Source organism: Mixophyes fleayi (assembly GCF_038048845.1).
Source record: "Mixophyes fleayi isolate aMixFle1 chromosome 4 unlocalized genomic scaffold, aMixFle1.hap1 SUPER_4_unloc_4, whole genome shotgun sequence".
Classification (NCBI taxonomy): domain Eukaryota; kingdom Metazoa; phylum Chordata; class Amphibia; order Anura; family Limnodynastidae; genus Mixophyes; species Mixophyes fleayi.
This window is the reverse complement of record NW_027445890.1, coordinates 71,732-91,548: the sequence shown is the minus strand read 5'-3', so window position 1 is coordinate 91,548 and position 19,817 is coordinate 71,732. Positions and strand designations below refer to the sequence as shown.

General features: G+C 46.7%; 5 protein-coding genes across 5 annotated transcripts; 2 read left to right on the top strand and 3 right to left on the bottom strand.

Annotated features, from left to right (window-relative positions):
• Positions 1 to 4,894: 4,894 nt before the first annotated feature.
• Positions 4,895 to 5,265, bottom strand: LOC142111668 (histone H4). Its single transcript, XM_075193829.1, has one exon. The coding sequence runs from the start codon at positions 5,262 to 5,264 to the stop codon at positions 4,953 to 4,955; it is 312 nt and encodes a 103-aa protein (XP_075049930.1). The 5' UTR covers position 5,265; the 3' UTR covers positions 4,895 to 4,952.
• Positions 5,266 to 6,052: 787 nt separating this feature from the next.
• Positions 6,053 to 7,037, top strand: LOC142111689 (uncharacterized). The gene has a single exon (XM_075193847.1). The coding sequence runs from the start codon at positions 6,179 to 6,181 to the stop codon at positions 7,013 to 7,015; it is 837 nt and encodes a 278-aa protein (XP_075049948.1). The 5' UTR covers positions 6,053 to 6,178; the 3' UTR covers positions 7,016 to 7,037.
• Positions 7,038 to 7,515: 478 nt separating this feature from the next.
• Positions 7,516 to 8,018, bottom strand: LOC142111674 (histone H2A type 1-like). The gene has a single exon (XM_075193834.1). The coding sequence runs from the start codon at positions 7,906 to 7,908 to the stop codon at positions 7,516 to 7,518; it is 393 nt and encodes a 130-aa protein (XP_075049935.1). The 5' UTR covers positions 7,909 to 8,018.
• A 191-nt stretch (positions 8,019 to 8,209) lies between these two features.
• Positions 8,210 to 8,590, top strand: LOC142111700 (histone H2B 1.1-like). The gene has a single exon (XM_075193858.1). It carries the CDS (start codon positions 8,210 to 8,212, stop codon positions 8,588 to 8,590), a length of 381 nt encoding a protein of 126 aa, XP_075049959.1.
• A 533-nt stretch (positions 8,591 to 9,123) lies between these two features.
• Positions 9,124 to 9,564, bottom strand: LOC142111741 (histone H3). The gene has a single exon (XM_075193894.1). It carries the CDS (start codon positions 9,560 to 9,562, stop codon positions 9,152 to 9,154), a length of 411 nt encoding a protein of 136 aa, XP_075049995.1. The 5' UTR covers positions 9,563 to 9,564; the 3' UTR covers positions 9,124 to 9,151.
• Between the last annotated feature and the right edge of the window lie 10,253 nt (positions 9,565 to 19,817).

The window sequence follows — 19,817 nt, the reverse complement described above, 5'->3', positions numbered from 1 at the left end:
AACTGCCCTAATCTGCCAAACGTCTAAATTCCAGATAAGCACGCTGGGCCTTTTTTTCTACCCGCTTCAAGTTTATTATTTCTTACAGACCTGGTTCCAAGAATGTTTAAGCGGATGCACGGACGCACTCTCCCGCCGCTTTATGACCTCTCATGCCCCTTCCACTGTTCCGCTCTCTACAGTTCCTTCATCCTCAATTCATTTAGGATTGACCCAGGATTTGGGTGCTGCTCTCCACCATTTCCAAAGAATTGCTCCTCCTTAGACTCCTTCAGATAAATTGTTTGTACCAGTCCATCTCAGGAAGGCTGTACTATCTGAGGCTCATGACAACAAGATTGCCGGACATCCTGGAGTTTTCAAAACCACTGAAGTCCTCCTGCGCACAGTTTTGTGGCCCTATTTGGCCACTGATTTTAAAGAGTTTGCACTCTCATGTAGAGATTGTGCTAGAAACGAGAGTATCAGAAGCTCTCCGTCGGGTCAAATAATGTCGTTGTCCACTCCAAGTAAACCTTGGTCACATCTGTCGATGGACCTCATTGTAGATTTACCCTGGTCACCCGGTCACAAAACAATCTGGGTGGTGGTAGATGAATTTAACAAGATGGCCCACTTTATCGCTTTGGCAGGTCTACCCAATGCCCGAACTCTGGCATCACTATTCATTCGCTATATCTTCCATCTCCACGGTCTGCCTGAAGATATTGATTCTGATCGTGGGTCTCAGTTCATGGCTCAGTTTTGGAGATCTTTCTGCAACCACCTTGACATCAACATCAGTCTGTCTTTTGCCTACCATCCACAGTCAAACAGACAAACAGAAAAAGTCAATCAGTCATTGGAACAATTCATCTTATTATATTTTTCCAAATGCCATAACAATTGATCTTCTTTACTTCCGTGGGACGAATTTGCCTATAATAACTCTTGCCATTTTTCCACCTGCACATCTCTATTCTTTTGCAACTATGGCCTCCATCCCAGGTCTAATTCTCTTGCTTCAATCAACTCTTCTAGTTCTCCTGGGGTACGCCAAACAGCCTCCTATCTCACAATTATTTGGAAGAAGTTCCATTCCGCCCTGCTTCAGGCCACCTCTCGGTCAATTTTTTTTGCAGATCGTCATTTCAGGAACTATTCTCTTAAGGTGTGAGACAAAGTCTGGTTGTCCACCCGGAATATTAGGCTCAAACAACCCTGCAAGAAATTGGGACCTAGGTTCATTAGACCGTTTTCTATTGTTAAAAAAAGTTAACCCTGTTGCCTTCAGGCTGAAGATTCCACCTCCTTTGAGAATCCCTAATATGTTTTACTGTTCCCTCCTGAAACTTGTTGTCTCATCCTCCAAGTTTGAGACTCCTGAACAACCCAAACCCCGACCAGTCAACTTGCATGGTTCTCATGAATTTATTGTGGAGAAATTCTCGACTCCAAGAGGATTCAGGGACAAACCCATTTTCTGGTGCATCCGAAGGGATCCAGTCCAGAAGAACGCTCTTGGGTTCCTGAGAGGCGCCTGCACGCTGACAGACTGCTCAATAGATTATTTAAACAATTCCCTGGAAAACTTGGTTTTTGAGGTTCCTTGATCCCTCCTCAAGGGGGGGGGGGGGGGGGGGTGGGAAGTACTGTAACGGGTCGTGGTGGTCCCTCAGGTCACCGCAACTATCCATGCCCGCAGGAAGTGTCCAGGCTGTCTCCATGCCGGGACGTCACTTCCTGTATCACCCCGGCCGTTGCCTAGACAACAGTCGGGACGCTGTGAGTGATAGTGCCGGGTCTCGGCATTAGGGGCAACCAGGCACGTGCGCAAGTAATTGAATTTATTAATCAGCTTCTGGGGCTGATTATCATGCTGTCCTCTCTGTTTTGACATTGGTCAGTGTCTGTTTATAAGGCAGTGAGGGCTTAGCCTCCCTGCAGGTTATAGTTCCTGTTTTCTGTGTCTTAGCCTGCTGCTGTACTTGGCTTTGTTCTTGTGGATTTGATTCTTGCCTGTTGCCCTGACCCTTGCTTTGTTCCTGCTTTATCCCAGTCTGCTGCCATTCCTGACCTTGACCATGATATCTGCTCTGGACCCAGACCTTGGCCTGTCTTTTTACCACGCTAGACTCTACACCACATTACTCTACGCTACGGCACGTTCATACACCTGTACCACCGCGAGAATAAGTCCTGGGGGCATCCGAGTGCCTTTGAGCATAACAAGCTCTACGGGGAAGGCGGCTGCTAGAGGTGAGGAACTCTCTACCTGATTCTACAGGTTGAATATAAGACCGTTAGTCGTAACACTTCCATCGTACATTCGTAGTTGACTTCTTTGTCCTCTTTTTCACTGTTCGCTGAACACCTAAATTGTCCACCAGTAGCGGTGTTGCATAATGCCCCTCAAGGGGAGCCGCGTTGTTCCAATAACGTGCCGTCTAGGGATATCACCGGGTGACGTCATCCACACGCAGTTCGATGGACCGTGATGCAACCGGAACCAAAGTGTCGCCAGTCCTGGCTCTTAAACTCCCACTGTTTTGTCCTTTGTAGTCCCTATAAAGAGAGTCTAAGACCACACGTAACTTGCAATCCGGTTGCTGGGGCTACCCAAGATTGTCCTCAGGGGCCTTATGGGAGGCAGGATAGCGGGCAAGGCCCTGTGGGGCTGTCTCCTACTAGGACTGGAAGAGGGGTCTGGATGACCGTATCTTTGGCAGGTGGGGGATTTGCTACATCCTCAATGTGTGGGAACATGAACCAGAAGTCCTCCATCACCACCAGTGGGTCAACTTGTTCTTCCGCAATTGGTACCACCAAGTGTGATTCTGAAAATAAACAGGGTCGCAGCATATTCCTGTGCTGTACTGTCACCCGTCCATCTCCATGTTCGGGCACTATATCATGCACCGGCCATCTGGATACATGTGCCTTCAGACTACGTACGGTGTTACCTGTCAGCGATCACTCAACTTGTAGCTCAGCCTCTTCATGCATACCTGCACCCTCTGTCCCAAGCGTCATGCTCCTGACGTTGCTAGCGACAGACCTTGGTGCAACCGTTTGCTAACCACATTGTGAGCTACCCCCAACTGGGGGTTACTGCTGCTAGACACAGCTGGTTGGTTCCATTTTCTTCATTATCAGGGGATGTGAGTGAGTGATAGGTCTTGCATCTCCCTTCCCTGGCAGTTGAACACTAAAATTTACGGTGTGTACCCAGTGGTGTATTGAACACAGTTGTTATAAAACGATGCCACTTCTTGCACACATTTAACCCTTGTTACTCAGTGTCTCGACTTATCCCAAGCACATCTTCCTCCTCCAGGTCCAAAGACTCTGGCCTAAGCCACTGATCTGTCCCGTAAGGATCTCACCTGGTTCTGGTGGTGGGGTAGACAGCAGTACACAGTTCCTGGATGTCCCATTGGAACTCATTAGTGCGGTCACTCAGCTAGAGTGGAGGTTGACACTGTCATGTAGCAAAGTATGAGGCAACAGGGGAGAAATTGGGCCACGCATATGTGCAAAATAGTGGTAGCAGAGTTGTTGTCTGACATTCGTTGGGTGACTTCCCCAACCCCAAATCCCCAATTGCAAGTAACCCATTGGCAGACGGGGCTTCTCGATGCCTATCTCCTGGTTAACCCTGTGGCTGGCTGTCTGACTGGTTTGCTGGCTGTCGAGATTATGAGCCAAATATATGAAATGTGATATCAGGGATAAAGTTGCCTGTACTACTATGTGACATGTAGTGGAATGCAAAGCAACCTCATCTATGACATAACTTTAAAGCTGCAATGAACCGCTATAGGAGACAAAAGCTTTCACTGTAAACAATGTCCTGTCATTGAAGTAACTCTTAACACATAACAAGACACCAGGGATCCAGATCAGAGAGGGGGGCTGCCAATCACACACAAAGGGACCATGTGATCCGAGAGCGCATGCATGTTTCCTATAATCCACATAAGAAAAATCTAATCCTTCCTAAATATACTTCCTATAATTGATATTAATACTTAACAAACATGTGTCCATTATTTATGAATATAATTTCTCCCCCTAATCTTCGCTTCTAATAAAGAGAGAACAATGTTATACAGCTAATATGTCAGTTATACAGCTAATATGTCACAATACAAAAACAGGACTAACATATGTATTGAGTCATATTGTAACAGTCTCTCTTAGAATGCAGGGAAGTGTACAGACTGAAACAAAGAACAGATTTAATATACAGTGTCAAATCACATATTATATTTACTATGTATCATAACCGCTGCATGAACAGTGGCAATCACATCTCCATTTTCACAGTGCTACATTGTCCCATGCTATGAATTAAAACTATTGTATGTATGATTAAAACAAATACCCAGTTCTGTGGTGAATGCTTTCTGCTGTCCTTTGAAATGTAAGAGGGAATGAGCCAGGCTGACTTAAACTTTACTTTCATTCATGCCATCTCCCTGCTCTTACCAGACCTCACATATATTATAAAGTCTGCACCAAGATATCAAATATAGGGACACATATTTAGAGTTTTCTGGAAAGATAATATATTGTTCAAATCGTGAGTTGCACCGTTTAATGTTTTACACAGACTGCAATACCACTGGTCACATTTACTCAGCAAAGGTATCTGTGCAAGATGTAATTATTATATAATCTGGTATGCTTTACAATCGTGCATTGTTACCAGCAGGACGCGATAGTCTCTTATTAACAAACTTTTCTAAGGCAACACTGACACGCAGCGATCACCTTTGCATATGTTTCAAATAGCTAATCGTGTATCCTCGAGGATACAAAAGTTAAACAGATCACCGATATATAGTGGGGAGAATTCCACACATTCTACCGAGTACTAGGGCAATATTACAGCTCTCCAATGGAAGAGATGGGCGGCCCTGAAAAGGACCTTTGTGTGTGTAATGAAATTAGACGAGAGGAGTCAGTGCTCAGCCTCCGAATCCATACAGAGTGCGGCCCTGTCTCTTCAGAGCATAGACCACATCCATAGCGGTGACAGTCTTCCGCTTGGCGTGCTCAGTGTAGGTGACGGCGTCCCGGATGACGTTCTCCAGGAAAACCTTCAGCACCCCACGGGTCTCTTCATAAATGAGGCCAGAAATACGCTTCACACCTCCTCTACGAGCCAGGCGGCGGATCGCGGGCTTTGTGATACCCTGGATATTATCCCGCAAGACTTTCCTGTGCCTCTTGGCGCCTCCTTTTCCGAGTCCTTTACCGCCTTTCCCTCTGCCAGACATGTTCAAAAGTAATCTTCTTTCCGTCTACAGCAAACGAACTAAGTTACACGCTAGACAAGCTGTCCTTTTATACAGGATAGGCGGACCTGATTGGGAACTTGATGGAATTAGGGGAGGAGCACCAAGCAACAGGTTCCTGAGTCATACCAACACTGCCAGTTTTCAGGCCGTTGTAGTACAATTATATTTTGGCCCTGTAATGTCAATCAGGGCGACCTTTTGTTGTTAGAACGCAGAACGTAGATGTGTTCGGTTAACTCAGTATATATTTCTGTTTTCTGAGCTCTCAGGCTGGGAATAAAGCGCTGCTTGCACTTTCACACACTTTCTGTACAAGTCTGTGACCATTTATTCAGCGGCGGTGGCTGCATTCTGTATGCTCCGTGTTCAAACTGCCGTGTGACCATCCTTTCAGTGTTGTCTGGTAGGAGACTGTCGCAAATGTTAAATCGGGAATAGTGATTACTGGACATATACAGAGCTGACGATTGTGATGCATGACTGTATGCCTGTCAGTATGGAACATCTGTGTAACGTGACAGTCTCACAGGAGTCTGAAGGTTTAAAAAGGTAGAAATAAGACGTGAGAAGTGAAACATGACATAAAAAGAGAAGTAGGAAGGTTTACTCTGCTCAGTCACTGGGGGATCCGGGAGCTTTCTTTGGGCGCATCCACGTATTTGATCATAAGTTAAGATACAGAGAGGAGATTTAGGGAGATGGGGGTGTTGGGTGTATTTTCAGTGTATTTGCCCGGGGTTCCTCAATATAAAAAGTCTACACACGACGAAAGGGCGTCACAATGTGCTGATGAAATAAAGGACAACGAGCCGGTATTATTACACTTCATATTAAACTCATTTCTTTCAGCCATAGAAACACAAAGCGGGAGCCGACATTCTAGAACGGCGTCCATGAGGATAATGGGCGTGGTAACAATACCCCCGGAATCTGCGCACATGATTGGCTCTTCACCACAGCCAATGGCTTCGCATTCCTGGGCTCTATATAACAACTCAGTTGATGATTATCTGCATGTAAAAGTTTTGTTTCTATTTGGTGCACGGAAAATGTCAGAGACAGCTCCAGCCGCAGCGCCCGCTGCTCCAGCAGAGGCCCCCGTCAAGGGAAAGCGTCAGCCGAAGAAAGCAGCTGCAGGAAGCTCCAAGAAGGGCAACAAAACGTCCGGTCCAAGCGTGTCTGAGCAGATTGTAAAATGCGTGTCCGCATCCAAGGAGCGCAGCGGTGTTTCCCTGGCCGCCCTGAAGAAGACCCTCGCTGCTGGAGGTTACGATGTGGAGAAGAATAACAGCCGCCTGAAAGTGGCGCTCAAGAGCTTGGTGACGAAAGAGACCCTGATCCAGGTGAAAGGCAGCGGCGCCTCCGGTTCCTTCAAGCTCAACAAGAAGCAGCTGGAGAGCAAGGATAAGGCAGCTAAGAAGAAGGTGGCGGTGGTTAAACCCAAGAAAGCGGCAGCCAAGAAAGTGCCCAAGTCCCCGAAGAAGTCTCCCAGCGCAGCCAAGAGCCCGAAAAAGGCCAAGAAACCGGCAGCAGCCAAGAAAGCAGTAAAAAGCCCTAAGAAGCCGAAACCTGCTGTGAAACCCAAGAAGGCGGCCAAGAGCCCGGCTAAAAAGGCAGCTAAGCCCAAAGTGGCTAAGAGTCCGGCTAAAAAGGCAGCTAAGCCCAAAGTAGCCAAGAGCCCGGCTAAAAAGGCAGCTAAGCCGAAGAAGGCTGCTCCTAAGAAGAAGTAACTTGGAGCCGCACTCCTGTCAATCACACAAAGGCTCTTTTCAGAGCCACCCACTCGGTCTCGACAGAGCTATATAGTATATATCCCCCTCCACACACTTTTCTGTTACTCTATGGGGGTGGATGTGTGCGCTATGAAGCGGAGCTCTAGAGTAGCTGTTTCTTTCCGGCGGTGGTGCGAGAAAAGAGATTATAGCCGTATATACTGACTCCTGCCGTCTTATTATAAAGTGTCTGCAGCTTGTTTAAACGTAACGTCAGTGCACCGTGACAGTGCCATATATGGTTCACTTTTGTTTAATAGACGACACCGCCAATCTGGATGGGGGAGTTTAGTTCAACTGTGTCCGTTATTTAACGAGCATTACAATGTAACCTCGTCTAACTCAAGTTAACACACAGCTAAAGCGTGATGTTATAGTCGTGGATCAGCTCTTTAGGGACGGGGTGGGTGGCTCTGAAAAGAGCCTTTGTGTTGTGGGGACAATTATCCAGCAGGAAATTACTTGCTCTTGGTCGGTTTATGGCTCTCGGTTTTCTTGGGCAGTAGGACGGCCTGGATGTTGGGCAGGACTCCTCCTTGGGCGATAGTCACCCCACCGAGTAGCTTGTTGAGCTCTTCATCGTTGCGCACAGCCAGCTGTAGGTGACGGGGGATGATGCGGGTCTTCTTGTTATCACGGGCGGCATTCCCAGCCAGCTCCAGAATCTCAGCAGTCAGGTACTCCAGCACCGCTGCCAGATACACCGGGGCGCCAGCTCCCACACGCTCCGCATAGTTCCCCTTCCTCAGCAGACGGTGAACGCGACCGACCGGGAATTGGAGACCGGCTCGAGATGAGCGAGTCTTGGCCTTAGCACGGGTCTTACCGCCCTGTTTGCCTCTTCCAGACATTTCAACTTATGTGTAAGTCAATCTACAACAATAAGGCTATCTGTCCCGCCTCCGTATATTTATACGCTGTAGGGACAGACACCCTTCTCTCATTGGTCCGCTATCAAATTAGCTAGTGCCGCTCAAGTTCAAACAAACACCAATCCGCAGCAGCGGGTGGGATTTGACATCGCACAACATCCAATAGTGCACAGAGCAGACTGTGGGTCTCATTTACATGGGCTGCCTATAAATAGAGCGGCTGTGGGAGGTATCAGGAACAGCTTCTGCACATTGTGATTGGGATCGTTTTGTCGCTATAATGCCTGAACCAGCCAAGTCTGCCCCAGCAGCCAAAAAGGGCTCAAAGAAAGCCGTCACCAAGACCCAGAAGAAAGATGGCAAGAAGCGGAGAAAGAGCAGGAAGGAGAGTTATGCTATTTATATCTACAAGGTGCTGAAGCAGGTCCACCCCGACACCGGCATCTCCTCTAAGGCCATGGGCATCATGAACTCCTTCGTCAACGACATCTTTGAGCGCATTGCTGGAGAAGCTTCCCGCCTGGCTCACTACAACAAGCGCTCCACCATCACCTCCAGGGAGATCCAGACCGCCGTACGTCTGCTGCTGCCCGGAGAGCTGGCCAAGCACGCCGTGTCCGAGGGCACCAAGGCCGTCACCAAATACACCAGCGCCAAATAATTCACCCGTGATATCCTGAGACCACAAAGGCTCTTTTCAGAGCCACCCACCTTCTCTCTGATCGGGCTGTATTCACATTCCCTGTAAGTCATGGATAACAGGTTTTCCTATACTGTACCACCACCATCCCCTGTACGAATGTTTATTACAATACATACAATTCTACCAGCCAACGTTCTAAATAAGCCGACTTCAATTTAATATTTTGTCTGTCTTGCAGCATCTATTTAACGGCTTGTAGAATGAATCAGCTCTCGCCCATTGGGTAACCCAGACGTACTTTAGTTACTCTAGGAACCAGTATAGACCCAGGCAATGTTTCGTCCTGCACCGAAGGGAGAACTGTTGTTAAAATGAATTTTAGGGACGTTACAGTAACACTTAAAAAAACGGGATAACTTTTAAAACAGGTTTTAGATCTCAACATGTATAAAGCACCCGCCCCTCCCAGGTCATATCATGTCGGAAAGCTGGGTAGATGGGAGGATACAGCTCGTTCGAATGCGCATTTGGTGGCTCTGAAAAGAGCCTTTGTGCTGTGTACGTAGGAGGGACGAGTATCTATGCTCTCTCCCCTCGGATCCTGCGGGCCAGCTGGATGTCTTTGGGCATGATGGTCACTCTCTTGGCGTGGATGGCGCACAGGTTGGTGTCCTCGAAGAGCCCCACCAGATAAGCCTCGCTGGCCTCTTGCAGAGCCATGACTGCTGAGCTCTGGAAGCGCAGGTCGGTCTTGAAGTCCTGGGCGATCTCACGTACTAAGCGCTGGAAGGGCAACTTGCGGATCAGCAGCTCGGTGGACTTCTGGTAGCGGCGGATCTCTCGCAGAGCAACAGTGCCGGGACGGTAGCGGTGAGGCTTCTTCACGCCGCCAGTAGCTGGGGCGCTTTTCCTGGCAGCTTTGGTCGCCAGCTGCTTGCGGGGAGCTTTCCCGCCGGTGGACTTGCGAGCGGTTTGCTTAGTTCTAGCCATTATTCAAAATTATAATGAATATTAAAGACGGCAGCTTAACAATCTTATTTATACATAGCGCTGCACGATGATTGGATGAGTTAAGCATGCCCCCCTCCTTTGATTGGCTTAAATAAACTGTGGACTATTTCAAATTAACCCGCCAGTAGTAACGTACTTCCCAGATCAACGGTATACTAAGTCTTATTAGCAACTCGGGAATGAAAGGATTTGAGCGGGAAAGCATTACTTTGTTTCCACGCAGCGTTCAAACAGATGTTCTATTTACTGTGTGGGGAAAACAGCCACCATTAACCCCATGCTCACCACCAGTTATTGGGATCCGCCGATCATTTCTTGCCACCGAACAGCCAGAAATTGCAGTCAACACTTTCTTCACATTTTAGTTTTTTCTTATTTTTATTGGTATTCTCTTAAAACTAAGCCGATATCAATCCATCACACAAGTACCCAGCAACATCAATAAAGGTCCAGTACCCGTTGGAGTCCCCCTGTTCTCTGAAATATGCCAGTCACACTTCTCCAAAATGCTCCACGTGTATAGTATAACCATGTATGTCACCGTGCCATTAGAATATGGTCTCTCAGGGTTATATCATATGACAAAAGGTTTCCCTTTCTGAGGCAGGTGATAGCTTGGCAAATAAGGTTGCTTTTGGGCCAGTCAGTAAGCTGGCAACAAACATGGGCTATGCGTTACCCTGGTATCCTCACAGATGCCAAGCAATATAGAGCAGACAGATTACCTTTTATCCAGAGACACATAAAATAACACAACTTAAGTTTTCACATGTAACATAATTTGTGGGCAGTGTTAGAGCACAGTTACAATCTTTTTGTTCCTTTTTAAGCTAAACTGTGGTCATCATAAACACGCACAACTCTTTGTTCCCTCATGCTCCCCTCCCCTTCTCATATACCCCTCCTCCACTCCATGCAGTCCTTCCATTCCCTCTCCTTTATCTACCCTCTGTCTCTCACCATGGGGTATATTTAAGAAAGCATGATAGTGCTCTTACCGGCAAATTAAGCTTCCTGGGTGTCCTCCGCAAATTTATGAAAAGTGCATTGCAGCAGATATCGTGGATATCTGCTGCTTTGCACTCCTCTTCGTTTTTAGGAGTAGTTGACATTCAACAGTATGGTGACTGCTCCCAGCTGAAATCTAACAAGTTCCGAAAAAATCCAATGCTGTCATCTCTGCTCCGAAGAGCAGAGCTGGACAGCGCATGTGTGGAGGGATCACAGGATCCCTCCCTGTCACTTACAGCTCTATCTATGCAACGATAGTTGCAGAGACAGAGCAGGGATCTCTGTGCGCATGTGCAGTTCTTCGAAATGCACATGCGCAATTGAAGGATGAAGAGAACGAGGAGTAAATCCGGAGACAGCGCTTCCGAAGAGGGGGAGTAAGTATGATTTTTTTTTTATCACAGAAAAAGCAGTTTTTCGAAACAGCTGTTCCTATGATCTGTTGTTCATAAATTTGAGAAATAGTTCAATCCTTATCCATGCGATAAGGATTGATAACTATTTCTCACTTTTGCCGATGATTGATAAATGTGCCCCATGTCTCCTTGCTCAAGTCCTATACCCATCCTCACCCCCAGCTCCCCCCGTCCTACCCTAATCACAACCCACCTCCCCGCTCAAGTAACCCTGCCAATCTCATCCATATCTCCCCACTTCCCTCCCTCGCTTTCTCCTGTGCCCTCTGGAACTGCAGTGTCATGTGCAATAAACTGCCCTCTGTCCGCAACCTCTTCATCTCCATCTCTCTTAGGGGTCTATTATTACCCTTCGCTTTTTCAGTATAAACTTTTCAATCCCCATCCCATAGATGCGGATTCAAAAGTTTCTCAAATTTATTAACTCTCCGTTGGTGCCCCCTTTGGTTCCTTCCACTTACCTTGTCTTCCGATCAGCACCTGTAAGACAAGAGAGACAGCACAATGACAGCCCTTCCCAACACCTCTGTTACTTACCCGATCCAGAGGGACCGCTATGGAACTCACCACACCGGACGTTACCTTAGACCGACCACTCTCACGTCCTGAGACGCTGTGCCCCACCGGCCTGCGCCCGCGGCCGTTAAGCCCGCCTTGTCCTGAACTTGGGTGCCCTTCCGGACGGATGGATGGGGTTCTATAAACCGCTCCAGAACTCTTCTTAGTACCTACTTAGGAACCGAGTGTTCCGTACTCTACGTCAGGTCCTAGCGTCCTGCTAAAAGAGTAATTGGTACTCACTTGTTCCGCGCAGGAAACTCAGCTTGACCCGCCTTCTTCGGGTCTTCCAGGCTCTCCAACCGCCGGCGCCTCTTCTCCTGTTTGGCGCTGTCAAAGGCTGCTTTGCGGGGGCGCTCTTAGCCCTTACAAGGGCTCCCCACCGACGATCTCTGCTCCGGCGTCTTGCTTGAAGTCTTCGGGCATCAGGGTAGCTCACAGCCCTTACAAGGGCTCCCTAACGCTTCCGCCGCTGCTGGACGTCTGGACGCGACGTCCTCCTACTTCCCCTCCGCCGCCGCACAGCCCTCGCGTTGGCGCCCAGCGACAGAAAAAGCCGCGGACACACTGACGTCATCAGCCGTTGCCGCGAGCCCTGATTGGCTAGCGGTGGCACCAGTAGTTTGAATGGCCGGAGGCGAGCCAGGATTGGTTCGCCGACCCGGCCGCTGATTGGCCAGCAGCGGGAAGTAAGCCGGGATTGGCTCATTTGCCCGCTGCCACCGGGACCTTTCCAGGGAGGAATGAATACTCACCGCTGGACTGGTGAGTAGCTTTGTCCTGCGCCTCCCTCTCGGCCGCCTTGTCGCCGGGGCACTTCTCCACACTGCTCACCCCTCTTTCAATCCCTTTGCGCATGCTTCGACCGGTGACCTCGGGCATGCGCACAGAAATCCCTGAATGAAGAACATGCGGAAAGTGACATGGAGGGATCATGTGATCCCTTCACACATGCGCTGTGCAGCTCTGCTCTTCTGAGCAGAGCTGTTTTCAGTGAAAGTTTTCAATCATGTTAATGTTCGCCAGCTTCAGATGGCGTATATTAACATGGTTGAAAGCTAAGTTTCGGTCACTGTTGCATAGAGTTACTGAGCACTTCCCATGCACTGTTATGGGGAGTGCTCAGTAAAACGATGAGAGATGCAAAGCAGCAGATATCTGAGATATCTGCAGTGATGCTAGAATAATACATAGTAATTTAGCCGATAATACCCGAAAACTGTTGTTTTCGAGGATTTACCGCTAAATTAAAAGACGGATAGCTTTGATAAATAGGCCCCTCTACCTTCTAGCCATCACTGAAACTTGGCTCTCTTTTTACGACACAGCTTCCCCCAATGCTCTCTCCCATGGGGGCATATACTTTAACCCATTCCACCAGACCGGATGACCCTCCAGGAGATGGAGTATTGACAGTACCGTAACTAGCCATTTTAGTGCCCTGGGCGAGACAGGGAACCGGCGCCCCCCATCTAAGTGGGAGTGCCAATCATCGAGTGGGCCTGATCAACCTTCTGTGGGGGCATGGCTAGCGCTTTACAAGTTCTAGACCGCACTGAAGCCCCCTCCCTCCCCATTCTTCTCGGTCTGGCTTTGTAAGGATCTTTATGTAATAAGCCTCCATAGAATCAAAGTACTTTAAATGCAGCTATCACATGCTAGCTGTATAAAAATTAATTGGTTATTAAAATAAAACTCACTGAAACAAATTAAAACATAAATGTAACGGTACCATCTGTATCACACTGCCCAATCATCACACTGTGCCCTCCATCACAGTTTATCCTTTATCACACCGTGCCATGGAGCCATCTTTATCACAGTGGCCCCCTTATCACCATCACACGAAATGAATTATATATATATATATATATATATATATATATATATATATATACATACATACATATATACACACACATACAATATAAAGAGCCTCCTAGTGTCCGCCATACCTTACAGAGAGCATTCCTATGACCACCATACTATACAGAGAGCATTCCTATGACCGCCATACTATACAGAGAGCATTTCTATGACCACCATACTATACAGAGAGCATTCCTATGACTGCCATACTATACAGAGAGCATTCCTATGACCACCATACAATACAGAGAGCATTCTTATGACTGCAATACAGATAAATACCTCACCTGAAATTAAATCAAATAATTGGCTGGAATAATCATATGACTGGATGGTTGCCACTAACATTACTAAGTGATGCTAGTAAATCAGACAATTCGCTTATACAGTCACATGACCGGACGGTTGCCATCAACATCGTTAGGCGACGTCAGCAAATCAGATTATTGGCCGGATCTTCAGCTCTTCTTGCCTGTTAGGACGCTCCCTGTTCTCTCTGGCTCCCTTGTGCACATCGTTATCCTGTGTTACCTGTTCCACGACCAAGACCGGAGGTACATGTATATCTCATGCTCCTGATGAAGTCTTGAGTTGTGCAAGACGAAACGCGTTGAGCTGTATCCAGTGTATTGTCCAGTACCTCATGTGAGTGCTTTTATTACATTTTATTAAATTTTTTATATGCATACCAAAATATCTTCCTTTTTTTCAATCTTATGCAATTTCGCCATCTGGATGAGTTTGTGACTGTGAAGTCATTGGTGTTGCACATGTTCTAATTTTATCCAGAAGTGGGATACTTCAGGATATATGGTACGCAGACTTACATGTTTTTCTGTGTTGCACTTATATGGGTGTCATATAAATTGGTAATATTGGGATACCAATCCCACACACCCCATAGGATTGTGGGGTTATTGGTGATACTGCCCCTACCAAAAATACCACAGAGTTATACTATGTTTGCTCTTTCCGCATTTTTGTACTGATCGGTGGAGTTCTGGAGGACTACAAGTACAGCAAAGACTACTCCACTATTTCCCAACAAGACCCAACGCTATTTTCCTCACGGTACGCATGTTATTGCTCTATCCCATGTTGCATATTTAATATACCACTGAAAGGCGCCCTGCTTGTATTTCTGTTGCAGTAATCCAATTTGTCCGGACTAACCATCTGACGCCAGGCTATCGAGGCTGCCACTCTTACAAGAGTCAAGTGATCTTTATATATTGTGGATACGGGACTTTATTGTCATAAACTGTGTATATGTATGTGTGCATATATACATATTTTATTTTATTTTATTATACCACTTTTAAGTGATCACGCTGTGGTGATCAGCGCCTGATATATCCTCTATTTGTTTTCCAATGTGTGTGTATATATATATATATATATATATATATATATATATATATATATATATATATATATATATATACACACATATATACACACACATACAATATAAAGAGCCTCCTAGTGTCCGCCATACCTTACAGAGAGCATTCCTGTGACCTCCATACAATACAGAGAGCATTCCTTTGATCACCATACAATACAGAGAGCATTCCTATGACCCCATACTATACAGAGAGCATTCCTATGACCACCATACTATACAGAGAGCATTCCTATGACCGCCATACTATACAGAGAGCATTTCTATGACCACCATACTATACAGAGAGCATTCCTATGACTGCCATACTATACAGAGAGCATTCCTATGACCACCATACAATACAGAGAGCATTCTTATGACTGCAATACAGATAAATACCTCACCTGAAATTAAATCAAATAATTGGCTGGAATAATCATATGACTGGATGGTTGCCACTAACATTACTAAGTGACGCTAGTAAATCAGACAATTCGCTTATACAGTCACATGACCGGACGGTTGCCATCAACATCGTTAGGCGACGTCAGCAAATCAGATTATTGGCTGATGCAGTCACATGACCGGACGGTTGCTATCAATGTCGCTGAGTGACGTCAGCAATTATGGGAGGATTTTCCCATTTATAAAGCCAATTAACACACATCCCGGCTTGCCTCGAAAAAGCCTCTTAGCGAAACGCGCGTCGGCGGACGCTGCGTCTGCTACTCATGATAGATTTGGATTGTGAAAGCATTTAAGATTATCTAGAGAGACAACCAACTACTAAGTAGCTATGAAATGATGCTCATTAGATATAGCGCTTTTTCATTGAAGTAATGTGTGAATGAGAATTCCAAAAAAGTAGCTCTGTATGAATGATATCTATACTAAGGAACAAGTAAATATATACTAGATAGAAAATCAGTCCCTAAAACGTGGGGAAGTGACCAATGATCCCTAAAAGGGAGAGTGAATGAAGTTTTGAGTATTATATACATGTACCAATGACAATAATTGAGCTATACAAATACTCTAGAAATAGACATTTGGGGAAAAAAACTTTTACTCAATAGTAATGGTTTGATGTGGATTGGATTAACAATTCCCACTGAAACTTTATAAATAAGCAACTTCTGTTGCTGCAGTAATTGAGCAACATTAGCTCTGAATAAATATCACTTGTTCTGAAATACAAAAATACTTCTTACCAAACAGACTTTAAAAAAAGTGGACCTGTAAAGTACAACTAGAAATGGATAACTGAGTTCTATATTTCACTATATTTCAAGGGTCCCGTATAATACGTTCATACCATATATAGTGACTATTGGTACAATATAATATATCACTTATAGGACGTCATGCCGCCAATGACCAAAGGTGGCAGACATCCCAGTTAATCCAATTTGTTCTCTTTAGTACATTTAGAAGTATCAGCTATACTTCAGAGTAGCAGCGCAGCAAGGTATTTTTTCCTGTTTCTACCTTCTTAACAGTACATATTAACCTGGTAAATACAATTCACATTCTATTTTAATATTTCGCTACAGGCCTACGAGAAAACACTCTCCATATAATAAATAAATAATATACTTTTGAATGCAAATTAATAAAGTTATATATTTAAAAAAATTCTGGCCATTAGAGTGCCTCTATTCTAAGACACACTTTTCTTTTTCTCCTTTTTTGTCAATTGTTACCTCGCCAGCTGACTGATACTGAGGGCCGCGACTTGCATGTCCCTTGCAGCGAAGTCCATACCTTCTTGCGGTGGTTCCTGGTGAAAACCATGGGCGTGTTAGACTCTGCGCCTCAGTACTCAGTAGCGCCAACTGCTGGCAGGTATCATCAATTCCACCTAGTGATTCTGACAAACGTAGTCTCTCCCTGACCCCTAGTTGGTTTGTGGTTAGGTCCCTAGTAGATCCGCTGGTAACAGTGTAAGAGTGCCCCACCATAGCCTCACAGTTGGAGTTGGTGGGAGGCTGGGTAGTGTCATTACAGGTGACGTTAGGATGCACGGAGTCAGGAGCTAAGGAGAGGAGTGATCAGGTGAGTAAAACACTAAGTCCCCTTTTTCAGAACGGGCTCCCACCTTTTGGTGGGTGGAGTACTTGGGCGGGATTGTTCCTAGGCCCTCGTACTCTCGGCGCCTAAGTATTAGACTAGAGCAAAATAAGGTGTCGGCAGCCGGGGTAGAGTCAGTGTCTCTGACTCGCAGCCGTCACCTCGGACATTGCCCTTTCGTCGAAGGGTAGTAGAGCCTCCAGTTTGTTTCCCCGTGCAAGGGTCGTACCGGTGGCTTGCAGGAGGAGGAGGAGCAAGGCGAGCCTCAGATCATGGGAGGTGGTTTTCCATAGTATTCCCTCGGGATCAGGTGAGTAACTGGGGGTGGGATAGGGGATTGTGCTGCGCGCTTTGTACCATTTTTAGCACCCCTTACATTCTTCTCCTGCCCTCCCCTCTCACCCAAATCTAGCTTTCCTAGGTGCAATCTAGATGCTCTTGACCCCACTACTTTCTCCTCCTCTCTCGATCCTCATGCCACCGCGATTCTCCGAGCCTGCAAGAAGTGTCCCGGCCGTCTCCTCGGCGACCGGGTTGTCACTTACTGGTTCGCCCCGGCCGTTTCCTAGACAAGAGTGGGGACGTTGTGAGTGATAGCTCCGCGTCCCGACATTAGGGGCAGCCGGGCGCGTGCGCTAGTACTTGAATTAATTAATTAATTAAACAGCTCCTGGGGCCGATTATCATGCTGTCCTCTGTGTTTTGCCATTGATCAGTCTCTGTATATAAGGCATGGATGGCTTAGCCTCCCTGACGGTTATAGTTCCAATTTTCTGTGTATTAGCCTGGTGCTGTGCTTGAACAAATATTTTTATTAGGCTTCCTGTGTATGACCTTTGGCTTTGTTCTTGTGGACTTGATTCTTGCCTGTTGCCCTGACCCTTGCTTCATTCCTGGATTATCCTTGTCTGCTGCCAGTCCTGACATCTTGCCTGGCCTTGACCACAATACCTGCTCCTGGACCCAGACCGTGGCCTATCTTTTGACCATGCTAGATTCTACACCCCGTTACTCTACGCTACAGTACGTTCATACACCTGTACAACCGCGAGTATAAGTCCTTGCCTGTACAACCGCGAGTATAAGTCCTGGGGGCAACCAAGTACCTGTGAGCATAACGAGCTCTACTGGAAAGGCGGCTGCTAGAGGTGAAGAACTCTCTACCTGGTTCTACAGGTTGATGACAAGTCGTAGCATTATAACCGGTCAGTGAAGTTCTGGAAGAGTTCGCTTCCATGGATGAAAGCGGGACGAACCCCACTCCAGCCCAAGTTGTTGCAGGCCAGATCCAGACCATATCACAGGTGGTCCAGAACCTAGTTCAGCAATTGTCTGCCCAGGAAGAGGCCACCAGAGCCTCGCAAGCCCAGCAAGGCCTTCCGGGTCCTGCAATGGAGCCCAAATTGAAGCTACAAGACCGCGTCTACGGTGACAAGGCTTCTTTTCACAATTTTAAGGAGAGCTGCAAACTCTACTTTCGCTTGAGACCACGCTTCTCTGGCTCTGAACAGCAAAGAGTTGGCATCATTATCTCCCTGCTCCAGGGTGATCCTCAGTCCTGGGCGTTTAGCCTTGCTTTCACATGCCCTCCACTATAGTCCGTTGATGCATTCTTTGATGCCCTGGGGTTGCTTTATGAAGAGCCTGACAGAGCTGCATCGGCTGAATCACATCTCAGGGCACTAAAACGGGGTCACCGCTCTGCTGAGGAATATTGTGCTGAGTTCAGGCGCTGGTCCACAGATAACGAGTGGAATGATCTGGCACTCCGGAGCCAGTTCCGTTTGGGTCTCTCGGAACACATAAAAGACTCCCTGTTGTAATATCCTATTCCTGCTACACTGGAGAGTCTAATGCAATTGGTCATTAAAATTGACCGTAGATTTAAAGAGAGAAAAGCTGAGAGGGATACTACCGTCACCTCATGCTCTTTTTAGACTCCTCCTGCTGCACCTTTTGAAGCTGCTGAGCCCATGCAGCCAAGTGCTTATCGCCTTTCTTCGGAAGAGAAAACCCGGAGACGAACCTTAGCCCGTTGTCTATATTGTGGCAACTGGTGTCATCTCCTCCAAAACTGTGCCAACAAGTCAGACCAGCCGGGAAAAGAACAGGCCTAGAGAACGTGGAAGAGGTTTGTCTAGGTCTGCAGATTATATCTTCCAATAAAGCACTCTTGGTTCCTGCAGTAATTTCCTTTGGTGCACAATCCACATCTGTCTCTGCTTTCCTAGACAGCGGTACTGCAGGGAATTTTCTGGATCTGGATTTCGCTTGTACTTTGGGATTTCCTGCCATTAAGCTCGAGTCGCCCATCACTGTCTGTGGTCTGGATGGTGGTCCTTTACCAGGTGGTAAAATTTGTTCCCAACCACAACTGTTGCCGCTCACAGTGGGGGCGCTACATTCTGAAGTCTTGTCCATTGTTATGAATCCCAGTGCATTCACAAAGTGCAACAGAAGTGTAAGGCAAAGTGTCTTTATTCAGGTAAATATATTAACAAAGATAACTCAAATCCACGGATAACAGGTTCCAAAAGAGACTGTATAGTAAAATGTCAGGAACAAGTATAATAAGTTTACCCCAGTCCAGAAGGCACAAGGCTGTCCAGGAAAGCAGACAGAGTCCAGGGATCAAATAGAGACCAGACAAACAAATCCAAATAGCCAGGCAGAGATTAAGCAAATAGGCGAGGTCCAGAAGTCTGTTCAAAAGGTCAGGGCAACAGGCAAAACAGTGTGGTCCAAGGTACAGGCAAATGATTCAGGGTCTCAGGCAAGCAGGCAAGGTCCAAGGTACAGGCAGGGGTCATACACAGAAGTTCAGTCCAGCAGGTATATACCAAATAGCAAAAGAGCAGGTTAGCAGCAGCCAGGAACAAATGGATGAACTGCTCAGAGCACAGCTAGAGGCAGGTACTTAAAG